This window comes from Gymnoscopelus microlampas (assembly GCF_963454915.1).
Source record: "Gymnoscopelus microlampas genome assembly, chromosome: 21".
Taxonomy (NCBI): domain Eukaryota; kingdom Metazoa; phylum Chordata; class Actinopteri; order Myctophiformes; family Myctophidae; genus Gymnoscopelus; species Gymnoscopelus microlampas.
Genome location: NC_139958.1, coordinates 21503107 through 21516751, shown reverse-complemented (window position 1 = coordinate 21516751; position 13645 = coordinate 21503107). Strand labels below are relative to the sequence as shown.

The window sequence follows — 13645 nt, the reverse complement described above, 5'->3', positions numbered from 1 at the left end:
AACATAGTATATTTGATTGCAAAATTGCATTGCGAATTTGTTCCGTTTACACATTTATTTATTCTAGAACAGTAGGCCTAGATTTTAATTGTATATAGATAGGCGGGGGGAGAGAGAGAGGGGGGGAGAGGGAGGGAGAGAGGGAGAGAGAGAGAGAAAGGGAAAAATGTAGTTGAAAGATGGACATACCTGGGTAGTGTTTTGGAGTTAGCTCCAGTTTGTGGGAGAGCTGCATTGATCCTGTGGTTGTGTCTATCATGTACACTAGCACCGAGCCACTGGGAGGACAGAAAGACAGATCAAGCATACATGCAATCATAACTTTCAATGGGCCATATTCACACGCTGGATATTTTGTGCATACTGTACATCATACATCATACTCCAGGGGGGACCTCGACAGGGTAGAATATAGCTCAGAATAACATGCATAAAAGATCAGAATTGAGCCTGTGCATGAATTAATAAAATTAGAGCCAATTAATTTGTTTCTACAGCACCTCAAAGATGTGTTTCTCTTGGCGCTGCAGTGTGATAGGTTGGCAACTACAGTACATGTGTACAGCAGATTTCACTGTATTTATATGTTGGTATCTATACAAACCTACATGAAATTAAGCACAAATTCCGAGCTAAAGAAATAAATCATGCCACATGCACTATGTTGGCCTTGTTATACTTTTCGATTTGTAGTGTCTTTGCGTATCTATATAAGTTTCATATATTATTATTGTTATATTATTATTATTATATTATGTAACATACATGAGAGATTATGTACGATGGACTACAGGAGTCAGGACATACTCTATCTCTTTTCTTATCAATTATACAGGAATGTTCCATTAGATAACTTTGGGGCAAACTGCAACTCTGTCACAGTGGTTCAGAAAGGCAGATAAAGAAAGTGAAAAGAAGAAAGAAATTACGAGTTTGAGGGAGCCAAAGGGTGACGGAGGACGATAAAATCTTGCCATGCTGGCAGATTGCCCAATCAATGTGACATACACACAGTCACGGTAGCTATGGCAACCACAGGCAACAACAGGATCTCACACATGCACAGGCATGGTAAGACAGTTTGTAAAGATGCACTCGAAAGCACAAAAACCCACATATACAGTAATGTACACACACATACCTGGCACAGCCAAACGCCATTAGCCTATATTTGTTGTTGACAGCCACACAAGTGCCATCGGTCACATCTGCTGCCCACACTCCCTGTAGCGGCTGGACACACATACACACAAATATATTTAACCACTACATACTTTGTTATTTAATGCCTAAATAACAAATATTTGCATGACTTGCCATCTGGACAGCTAAAAGCGCTTTTTTACCAACTGCCTGAGTCATGTTGGTGTATGTGTAAACACATTTGTAATGATGTCTGTGTGTTTCTGTGTGTGTGCTAGCTCACATCAGCGGTTAAGTGTGTGTGCATCCTTACATCTGCCGTTATGGTGTTACTGAGTGGTGTGACGAAGCCAAGGCGCCCGTCACTCAGGACCACCGCGAAGCCATCCAGGGTCACACAATACTCCATACATCTGATATATACTCCCTCCAGGTCTATGGATGGACCACCTACAAAACACACATACACAGATTCAAATGAACCGATGTGTCAATAAAGGAAACATCCGTACTCACGGTTGAAGTTTAAAAGTCTTTAATAAGCCGCAGCAGCATTAAATGATGGACGCGTTTCGGCCTGTTGGCCTTCATCAACGTTTCACATGTGAATTGTCCACCTGACAGGCTGTCAACCATCAGACTGTCGAACAAGAGCTGTGCTCTGTCAGCACGTCAGACTTGGCAACACAGGCCATCAAACAGGCATTATCACTTTATGTATATATGACTATGATTACACCCCCCTGCTGCTGCACTGGCACTATCACTTGTGTATACACTTACATGTTTGATATCTGCTGCTAAATGATTTCTCTCCCCTGCACAATAGAAAGTGATTCTATATCTGCAGCCATTTACACAGGTATAATTATGCTTATAAATGTCGTCTCTACTTGCACAAGAAGCGTATTCTCCCTCATTTGATTTCTATTTTGACCATGCAATTCATGTATATTTGACATTTACTGCAAAACATTGGGATCTTGTAGGGGGGAAAAACTATTTCACCCACTCTTTTACACATGTAGTGTAAACTTGTGATGTGACCAAGTTGAAGTTGAATGTATTCTATTTGTGATGAAGAGCCAACAGTTTTTGGGATGTGGGGGGTTGTATCTGCATTATGTTTGTGCTAACCTCTTGCAGACTGCAGGTCCAATGAGAAGGGGATGGTAGTGAGGCTGATGGCCTTGCGCCCATTGCTGCCTAGACCGTCCCAGTGCAGCACATGGAGATAACCATCCGCTGTACACACCAGCAAGTCCTCCTGGAGTGACTGCAGGCTGGAGTTGAAGAGGAGAGGAAAGTGAGAAGATGAACTACTTTGAACCTGGCAATCCTATTTTGGCCATTTAATTATAGGCAAACATAAAATAAAAAAAATCCACAAAATGCTCTCAACGCTTTGCGTCGCACCGCATTTTGTGCTCTTGTAGATCAGCTATTTTCGCAGTGTGACACCATCGTACCACAAAGTATAAAATGGGGAGTAAGTGGTTAAGACAAAGGAAAAGGGGATGCAGGTGTGTGTATGTGGGGGGGGGGGGCATGAGTACAACAGTAGGGTGTTGGAAACAGAGAACTAGTCATCGTTGTGTTGTGTCTATAGTGTGAAGCCTGAGGGTTTTTCTGGCCATCTGTAATGAGGCCATGTAGCTGTTTTCACATACACACGAGAGCAAACAACACTGGCTGTGTGTGTGTGTGTGTGTGTGTGTGTGTGTGTGTGTGTGTGTGTGTGTGTGTGTGTGTGTGTGTGTGTGTGTGTGTGTGTGTGTGTGTGTGTGTGTGTGTGTGTGTGTGTGTGTGTGTGTGTTTCCGAGTGTCTGTCTGTCTGTCCAGGAACCACAAAGCAGTGCATTGTCTCCAACAGAGAGAGGAGCATTGGGGCTCTGGGACCAAAGATAGTATAAAGAGGAGAGGAGGAAGACAATTAGATGGATGAAGGATGTAGAAGGCTCTTTGATTGTCATGGAGAGCCCAGTCACTAACTGTTTTTGGGTGAGGAAGGTGATTAACTGTCAGTGAGGGTGATAAGCCATATCAGTCCTAGGGGTGATAGCTGTTATCATAGTGTGTCCTAGTCCACCTATTACCAACCTTTTAACCGATATTGTGTCAAAAAGTGCTAAATCAATTCGCATCAATTTGAAAAGTTTGAAGACATCCCCCAAAATAGGGATGCCAGGTTTAAAGTGGTTAAAAAATCCCTATACATCGGTGACATAACTGAGTGAGTCATTCAGCAAATCAAAGAAGATTCTAGGAAAATGTCAGGTTGCTAATAGGGAAGCAAACAGCTTCAATCAAAGAGGACGTAATTATGGGAACAAAGTGAAGACAGAATCCTATACAAATTAGAATAATGGAGTGGTGAAGTATTATAATTTAGATTGTCACACAATTTATTGTTTTTCTTCACTTCTCTACTGTTCACAAAAATGTTTTAGTAAATCTGAAGCACAAGAATAAACACTTTCTTCCTGTTGCTCTTTTTAAATGACTAGACAAATCTAAGTCCAAATTAACGCTCAACTTCACTCAACTTCCCAAACCATCTTCACTAGTTTGCCTTTGAACACTGCCTCTGTAGAACTCGATCTCTCTGTTCTCCTCCATTTTATTCTATAAATCTATAACTATGATGGAATTAGTCCACTAGTCAAGCCATTACTCTTGGGTTGATGCAGACATGCCCATCTATGAAGCATAAATTATCCTGTCACATTTAGCCTGAATGGTGAGATTAGGGAAGGCATATAAATTCTCCTGTCACATTTAGCCTGAATGGTGAGATTAGGGAAGGCATTTTAGATAAATATAAACGGAAACTCAAATAACTATATTGCATTTAATTTGTATTGCATTATTTTTTACATCTAGGTGTCACAGTGAAGTTGACTTTTGTATATATAATGTCCTATCCTATGTCCTGTCCTATGTCATACTTAGCCGATACATTCTTGAGTTATAGTTTTGTGAGGTCACAGCGACCTTGACCGTAGACCACCAAATTCTGATCAGTTCATCTCTGAATCCAAATGGCCGTTTCTGCTAAATCTTATGTTAGAAGAATAGGTTCGGTGGTCGACGACAGAGGCATACAAATCCATAACCTTCTAAGAAGCATAATTGTTTTTTTCTTGAGTTGTGTTGTTTCTGATTCTAAACACGAGTGTGTAATTTGCAGAACCTCAAATTATGGGAAGGAAATTCACTTAAAGAATGTCCAGTTGTCCACAGTGAGTGAAGGTTAACTACAAGGGCAGGTTTCAGTTTACAGAAATGCTTCTGCAAAGAAAAAAATGAAATTGGTATTGGTAAAGTATATTCTGCGTGTCCGGAATATGCATGCACACATGTAAATTTGTTCTATTTTTGTGAATATGAATGCAAGTGTGAGGTAATCTGTTTATCTACCTTTGAGAAAAGCAGACAGACGGAGAAACAAAGATGGGGGATTTACAGTACCTGGTAATGGGAGCCTCCAGATCCACAGGTTTCTTCATCTCTAAAGAGAGTGCTGGAGCACACTGCTCTTCCTTGTAGCCTGGGGTCACCTTCACACGAGGACTCCCTCTGTACAAACACATGCGCACGTGCGCGCGCACACACACACACACACACACACACAAATGCACACACACACACACACACACACACACACACGGTTTGTTAAAGAGGTGGTGCCATGGTTTTGCACTTTTTTTGTTTTTCATGTGTCTATGAGGTTGATATTACTTCATTAAGCCCTGGTGGTGTTTTTATGGTGTTTTATGTCTTCTCTGAATATTTTGAGTTTCTTTCTGGAGGCTGAAACCTTGAGGGTCAAACGTGCCAATAGAAAAACAGCACTTTAATGACACAGTAAAATATACCCTCCCCCTCATTATCATAACACAACAGGTGTGGGCATGAGGAGGAGGAGGGACTAGGACAGGTGGGTGGTGCTAAGGCGGTGGAGGAGGTGCTAAGGTGAGAACCAGGTATACTTAATGAACTGGAGGCGTGTCCACATAAAAACATAATTTTAACACTTTCTGTACACTTTTTTGAAAAAAATCTTCATCCTAGTGTAACCATATAACCTGATGATTATGTTTTAGGGGGGGGGGGTCACTGAAAATCACGGCACCCCGTCTTTAAATATGTAAGACAGGAAAGCACTGAAATGTATTTAGCTAGTGGCTACAGTTGTGTGCATGTATCCATCAGTGATCCTTTCCCAAATAAGAATAGTGAGAGTGTACCACTACCCGACGAGTTCAGACTTGTGGTCTTGCTCTACTGTTATGGTAGTTATGTTATTGGAGTGAGAACACATGGTTTGGAGCACTGGAAAATAAAATGCTTTTGTTCTACAACAGGAGGCCATGTCCAGACATGCAGCACGTAGGGAGCTAGATATGGGTAGGTTAAGCTAGGTCAAACTAAGATACTGATCAGACTACATTATACAGGTCAGGATAAGATCGTATTTGATAAAGACGGTGGGATGCCTACATCTACATTCTTCAGCTGTGAATACTGCACAGCTAAGGCTTAAAGAGCTTTGTTATTGCTCTCGATATTTGTTATTTTTATAGGTCATGCATCTATCACAAAATAATCTCAATTCATATATTCTTGTAGTCTGCAGCACTTGTAGTCTGCAGCAAAGTGTAGCTTCAAATTAACATTGCTAACTAGTTTAGTTATGTTTCAGTCTACTACATGCAACTGCAGAAATGTCTTCCATTGTGTGACTGACCTGAGGAAAATAAAGGATTATTAAACAAGCTCTTTTTTAAATCAGTCATTGACTGCTTCAGACATAAACCTTATTTAAAATGTTCCCCCATTTTCTTCCATATCGCGCAGCCGTACTCGCTCAATTTGTTCAATTTGAACTTTGTTGATTTTGATTATTACAACAAAACATACATTAAGTACATTTTGATACCAATGCTTTTGTACTTTTACTCTAGTAAATTTAGAATTCCGGACTTTCATTTGTAACGGAGTATTTCTACATTGCAGGATTGATACTTTTACTTAAGTAATACATTTTTTTTTACTTTTTCCACCACAGTGTGTGTGAGTGAAAGAGAGAGACGGAAAGCAACTCACTTTGGGTAGACAGGCTCATAGAGATACTTGTCCTCACCCCCTCCCAGCACATCAAACAGGAGGATGTAGCCTTTAGCCGCCTGTAAAAGGAGAAACAGGATCATCAGCATATAAATACAAAAAAACATAAAAATAATTAATAATGTAGTCCAGCTCTCCTTAGGGGTATTTTTGTCACTGTACATTTGCACATATGTCCTCTGCATTTACCCATCCTAACTATTAGGAGCAGTGGGCTCCAATACATTGCGTGGGGAGCAGTTACGGTGTGTCCCACCAAAAGATAAAATATCTCTCTAGCCGCTTGAATCGCTCCACTTTGGTCGCGCTGGTCGGCATTGGTTGGGGGGCTAGGGAAGCAAATTGGAGCGAAGATACCGAGGCGACAGACCGTTTGCCTCATTCGTGCCGCAAACGATTGTGCCTCAAAAAAACGCTTTGTGGACAATACCCCTTATTCAGTTATTTTTGGTGAGCCACATACTCATATGATGAAGCATAACTAAGGCGAATAGCTAGACCTAATGCATTATGTAAGTATTATAGGATACCTGACAAGGTAAAGTGAAACCTGCAGGTACAGATGCCAGGATGGTTCAAAAGGTGTTTGAATAGAGACATCTTGATTTTTCTGGGGATCAGTAACGTGTACCCTACGGATCAGTGTACTGATCAGCCACTTGCCAATGATGGCAAAACATTACTAGAATCCTTAAAATTATAGGGTGATGAAACAAGTTATATTGGTGACGCGAGACACCATCCACCCCCAAAAGTTGCATCATTCCAGATTGCCAACTGTTGAATTAAAATGTTCCATATAATTGATATAATGTGACAACCAACCCCCGACACACACACACACACACACACACACACACACAGAGAGAGCACTGTCAAAGAGACTGCTGAACTTGAGCCTGCGGGATGAAACATGAGAAAACACTCGATCTAGTCTCCACTATCAACAGCAAAGCAGCAGTTTCACAATCGCAGCAGTGCAAACTGTTAGAAAAAGCCTTTTCACACACACATATATATATATAGATCCAACAAGAACCATGAAGTCAGATGCATAAACTATGGTCCTTCTCTGACTTTGAGTCCTGCTTGGCCCCATTGTATGGAAACGTTTGGCCGATAACCAGTGGCCTAGAGTAAACCTTGACATTTCTAGTCTGATGGCAGCACCTTTGGTGGCAGGCCAGCAGAGCATCACAGCACTGATGAAACCCAAACCAGAGAGAAAATGGAGCCAATGTGAGTCATTGAACGTAGCTGGGCTGGCACAGTGTTTGGAGCAACATGCAGCTTGGCTAGAAGAGAGCAGCCACTGCCCGAGAGAACAGAGAGGCAAACAGGTCTGTTAAACTCATCAACAGCCTTGGAGCTCTACACACCCTGTGTTGAACAAAGAGTTATGGCCACAACCAGAAAAGGTCAATGCTGTGTTTAGCGTGTTTTTCGAGCCAAGTTCATATATATACAGTAATAACATTCAAGCTGGTAAATATCATTTTATTTCAGCACATTTTAAGTCAGAAGTTGCTATTCTTTAAGTAATGGAAACAAACACTTTATCTATGAATTTGTTTTTTGGTTTTATTTTTATTCCATTTTATTACGTTTGCATGTTTTCTTTCCATTATTTCTATTATGGCCATTTCCAATTATCCCATATGATGTGAGAAAATATTCAAATCTGCAGGTGGCTACAAGCAGCTTGTAAAAACACACACGCTTTACTGTTGAAGTGACTAAACTGCTTAAGGACATGACTATCTAGTTGTGTGTATTGTGTGTAGGCTCTAACTCTGCATTGCTCTCTCTCTCTTTACATTCACTTTCTAAAGAAGAATGATTACACAGAGGATAGATGTCTTTCATCCCTGTGATAGTCTGGGTAATAATTAGCCGGATTTAACACAGAAGCATGTTCCTGACCAGCAGCAGGCTAGGTAATAAATAGTTCCCATTCTGTGCTCTGTAGCTGGTTACTCTTATAATCTCAATACAATATACAATTATTTTTTATTTGCTAGCTACGTTGCAAAATCCATGTATTTGTAATTTACATGACAACTAGAAGTGACAATGCTAAACAAGACAAAATTGTCAAAATCTCAAACTCTTGTGTTCCGTCATAGCAAGCTATATGGGGCTGTTAAAAGACACTAAAAGGAATTGGCATGGCAATAGCTCCCCAATGTTTCGTGGAAAGTTCAATAAACCAATCTAGACAGCAAATCTACAGGCAGTTAGTAATGGTTTCCAAAAGTGTCACAAAACTATGTTCTGACTAAACTTACAGGACAGGAATTGTTTATCACTTTACCATTTGCCTGCATTGCAGTGATATAGCCTAAAACATAATGGGATTACCACCAAATCAAACCCTGTTCTTGTCACTAACTGCTTGTCTGTGTTTTCAGCCCACTGGCAGTAGTCCATGGGCATTAGACACAGTAGATTACACAGAGAGAAGAGGCTGGATATGCACTACTGGGTCTGATGAATCAATGTAGGTTGCTACTAGCTCAAGCTGCGTTATATTTTGATCCCACTGATATAACAAATTATATACAGCCTACATTAAAATTAGATGTACAAAATATCAAGCTTGTCATGATTAATTCATGAAAAGCATTTGATAGTGGTGCCAGGGTGTTGATAAGAAACCAGGGGAAGCTGACCATAACTTCATCTGTGTACTCTTTGTGCTATTTAAAGTCTTTAGGCTACTGCTTTTCTGATCAAACAAATTTGATTTGGCTACACCTTATCCTCTGGAGTCTGGACAATTCCCTTTGGTGAGTGGTAGATGCTTGCTTTCCCATGCAGGAAACCCATGTTTCAAACCTGGTTGTTGCAAGTGCAGACATGTTATTGTTTACAGCCTGAAACCATCTCAGGTTTCAGGATATGTGAACTGATAGAATAAAAATGGCTGTTGTCTAATATATAAAAGATAAAACAGTCGCACTCGTAGCCTCGATGCAATGTGTTGAACATGTTGAAGCATAAACAAACGTTCTGACAACAAAGTCTTCTTCAGGGTGATATAAATAAGACTGTCTTGTGCCAACAGGAAAGAAAAAATAAAGTATGGCAAACACTACAGCTACACATTAACACACATCTGTACAGTGTCACACAGGTATTCAGAATTTCTAATCTGCACATTTACAATTTGTAAGTAAGTAAGTAAGTACATTTTATTTGTATAGCACTTTTCACAGAGAGGACTCACAAAGTGCTTTACATACAGCAGAAATAAAAACAGCAAAAAACATTCAATGATTATGAACAGAAACAAAAACACAATGCATCTCAGAGAAAAACAATACAGCAGACATATATCACCATTGGAGGAGAAGCTCAATGACATTACCCAAAAGCATGTTGAAACAGTAGTGTTTTTAGCTGATTCTTAAAAATATCCACAGACGCTGCAGCTCTCAGGCCACGAGGAAGGGCATTCCAGAGTCTAGGTGCTACAGACTTCCAATTTGATTGGAAATCCTTTATAATGACCTGGGAAATGCTATTAAACGCACTCAAGTGCTCAAGACTTAGTTTATTTGAACATAATATGTAAATAACAAAATCATGTCACCTTCGATATAACCTATACAATGACACAATCAAAAAGACAACTAAAATGGACACAATCAATAATAATTTTAACAGTAAACCAAGTGATTTACTCAGTGGTGCAGTGCTCATTGCACGCTGTACCACGGCGTCCCACCAGTCTATTAGCAGGAGCACGCACACGTACATGCATGGATGTGCACGTGTGTACCTGTGAGAGTGTGTCTACCTCGCGTATCGATCAAAAATAATTCATTCAACACCTCTTACCAAAGCTTACAAAAGCTGCTGAGGGTCAACAGTGTGAATTAACATAGGAATGACCCTGGCTGGATGCATATCAATGGTCCATTGTGTGACCTGCTAAGTACTGCGGGTGTAGGCATACTGTCAGATGTTCTGAAGCAGAGGTGACGCAAGAAAAAAAACACTTGCCTGCTGGTCCCTAAAAACCAAAGCATGGAAACACATGTTAAGACATAGCTAATACTTTGACTAGGCCATTGTTCAACAATCTCTGTTGTGATGCAAAGGTTCTGTTTCTGGTACTTGGTCTTGGTCTTTCTTTTCCTGCTCTGTGGGAATGGAGAAGCTATTTTTGAGATGCAGCTGAGGGAGAGAACCATGGTATGTATGCCCTTCCTGTTATTGTGTGAATTGGCGGGGGCTGTGAGGCTAGACTAGACTGGCCTAGTGCTTCTCGCACTCACTTCACTGATCTAAACCTGAAGTCTGGCCCATAGCAGAAGCATGCCCTGGTCACTTCACCACCGCCTTGGATGTTCAGGATATACAATTCCGCCGGGCGGTGGTAATTCGTATCCGTTGTATCGCCAAAGCGACTTTGAGCACCAAGGAAAGTGCTATATAAGGATATGGATGTATTATAACCTGCGTGTTTTTCATGGCTTTTAGATGTAACATGAATTTGGATGACCATTTGGAAAGACACTTGAACCTTAGCTTCCCTATTCTGGGGCAAACATTTGACCAAAATAGAGGATCTACAAGCTCACAACATGTCACGTGTGAGCTTGTAGATCGGCTATTTTCGGCAAAGATAATTACTGTAGAGCTAAAACAGGAGGGGGGCCTCGTATAGAGCCCAGGGGGACTCCAGTCAACTAAGTATAGGGTTTAAGTGGTTAAGAATCCTACAGTTAGAAAAGCCACTAGTGGAATATGTTCTGAAGCTCAGAACCATGCCAATGAGATCAAAACAATCAAAGACGTCTACAACATCCAAAAGTAGTAAGAAACAGCTTTCTTCACTAAAGACACTTCAAAAGAGATCCTATTGTCTAAGCCAGATCTTCGACCGTGTCAATGCAGGGTCTTCTCACAAAACCCAACCACATCCTTCTACACATGGGCTCAAGCCTGATTCATGCTTTGTTTGTTTTTTGGTACATGACTTTTGACAACCGCTGAGCGACTTACCACACAACACTTTTTCGCTGAATGCTAAATAAGGTTTCATTTCCAGCAGAGAGGCTGGGAGGGGACAGAGAGGAAATGAGAGTGTGAAATGCCAGCTACTGTACCTTCAAAGATGTCTATGGAGGGATGTGTGTGTGTGTGTGTGTGTGTGTGTGTGTGTGTGTGTGTGTGTGTGTGTGTGTGTGTGTGTGTGTGTGTGTGTGTGTGTGTGTGTGTGTGTGTGTGTGTGTGTGTGTGTGTGTGTGTGTGTGTGTGTGTGTGTGTGTGTGTGTGTGTGTGTGTGTGTGCGCGCGTGGGTGTGTGTAAGCCAATTTGGTAACCTAGAGTGAACTTCAGTTGTCCTAAGCGGCCCCCTCTCAAAAGCTCGTTCTCTTTCATCTGTGTCTTGACAGCTCCACTACATGAAAGCATTCATAGACCTGCTCGTGAGACTATGATTAATTTAACTTTACACTGCCTTGTCAGATGAGTTCAGACATAGGGGATGACACAGACAGGAAGATAAGAGAAGAAAAGTGGACCCAGTCTCCAACACTTCACAGGATAGCGATACGCACCACTTTTTCATTCAAATGATTGATTGGCGATAACTGGTACACAAGAACAATCCCTTATTCTTCAGGGATTCAAGAGAGGAACTCTACTCTTCTTGTAGAGTGTAACCCACCCTTCCCGTCTGAGTCAGGTTTTCTATAATATTTAGGCTACATGCTGGCTTTGGCCTACCTAAGGGAACATCAAAGGAGGGAGACATATGTAAAGGTTGACTGACTCTCTTGTTCAGGCTTGCATGGAGTATGAGGGAAGTAGATTTTTGCAAGGACAACAGAGTCAGCAGAAAGGTATACACACAAGGTAAAGGACGATTTAAGCCTCTGCATTTTGCAGGTTTAAACAAGTTTAGTGGCACAAACAGGACGCCACAATAGTTCTCTGTAAAGGTTAACTGCATGGCATGAGAATGTTACACGGACGGACATGACAGCTTGTTGTCGTGTACACGTAAAATGTACACGTGTGTGATAGATGAGTTAAAGCCACTTTGGAGGCAATGCTAGGCACTATAATAGCACAGAGACAAACGATACAATAGCATGCAGAGGTGACAGTAATCACCTATAGGAAAGCCCACCTTTGTCTGGTAATTCAGACTTAAAAATTATTAGATTGAAGTCGTCTTGTCTGCTATCCCTCAATATCACATGCGAGTACATTGTTCCTGGGTTAATTACAGGGATGGGGTAACAGATGGGTCAATCCCTATCTAGTCATTCTAAACAAGGGCTCTAAACAAGAAGAAATCAAGGCACTGAGAACACAGAATTTAACCTAACCTCATAACTAAATACATCACTCAGCAAGACCACACATTTAAGCTAGACACACAGTCTATAGATTAGAACAATCCCATTTCATTTGACTACTTCTGTCAAAGGATAAAACATTTGTGAATGAGAATTGTAATACGGTAACTGTCACTATCATGCAAGGTGCATGATTGTATGCAAAACATGAAAAAGGATGTTCAAATAAATGTGTGTAATATGCAGACTTCCATGCACAGTATATTGATAGCTTTAAGTGAAGGAAATACTGTATGTACTGTAGAAAGAACTGTCGGTTGGCAACCATTAACTCTAGTCTGGTTGGTTCTCTCATACTCTTGCTCACTCCCAATGCACACTATGTAAACTGAAATAAGTTACGCCATTAATACTACTTACTCGCATCGTAGTTGGACACTCCATGCAAATATATTTTTCATCTTTCAGTTTCTCTTAGTTATGCCAATATTACTCTTACCAAGCATTTTGTTCATTGAACAGTTTCTCTCTCTCCACTAGTAAGCATACAAGAGCTTTTTCCAGCAAATCGCTTACGCCAACAGTGTTTTTATTAAGCATTTTTTGATAGAACAACAGTTTGTTCATAGAAGTAAAGTAAGCACCATCACGGTACCATCACTGTTAAGCTTCACGGTAAAGTGACGCTTTTCATTCACACTCACAGGACGGGACAACAATGCAGGCATTCTGACGATGTAGGGTGACGTGATAGGGACAGTAAGAAATATACCAGCATTCAAAATCGCCGCCCGCTTCTACAGGACACCAAAATTAAATATACCAGTAAATAATTTCAGGCGAGTGGGAACTGGGTTTAGGTTAACTATTAGGCCACATAGCCTTAATACAATTTATACTATTCTGTGTGAGTATTTGTATCCTTTCTCTGCATAAAAATGCTGAGTGACTTGAGGATGTGCTCTAGTGTTAAATATTTTCTGAGAAACAGTCTGCCAGTATTCAGTGATTTTGCAATTGCATCATTTTCACTACAAAACAGGTTACATCACTGA

At 40.8% G+C, this 13645-nt stretch overlaps 1 protein-coding gene across 1 annotated transcript in view; it reads right to left on the bottom strand.

The window, feature by feature from the left end:
* Positions 1–13645, bottom strand: part of ric1 (RIC1 homolog, RAB6A GEF complex partner 1) — a 48372-nt gene that overhangs the window by 17090 nt on the left and 17637 nt on the right. The window contains exons 3-8 of the mRNA XM_084046552.1: positions 6253–6332; positions 4615–4722; positions 2281–2426; positions 1457–1593; positions 1142–1233; positions 190–278 (exon numbers count right to left, since the gene is read on the bottom strand). Coding sequence (XP_083902678.1) covers positions 190–278; positions 1142–1233; positions 1457–1593; positions 2281–2426; positions 4615–4722; positions 6253–6332 — 652 coding nt within the window. The remainder of the gene's footprint in view (positions 1–189; positions 279–1141; positions 1234–1456; positions 1594–2280; positions 2427–4614; positions 4723–6252; positions 6333–13645) is intronic.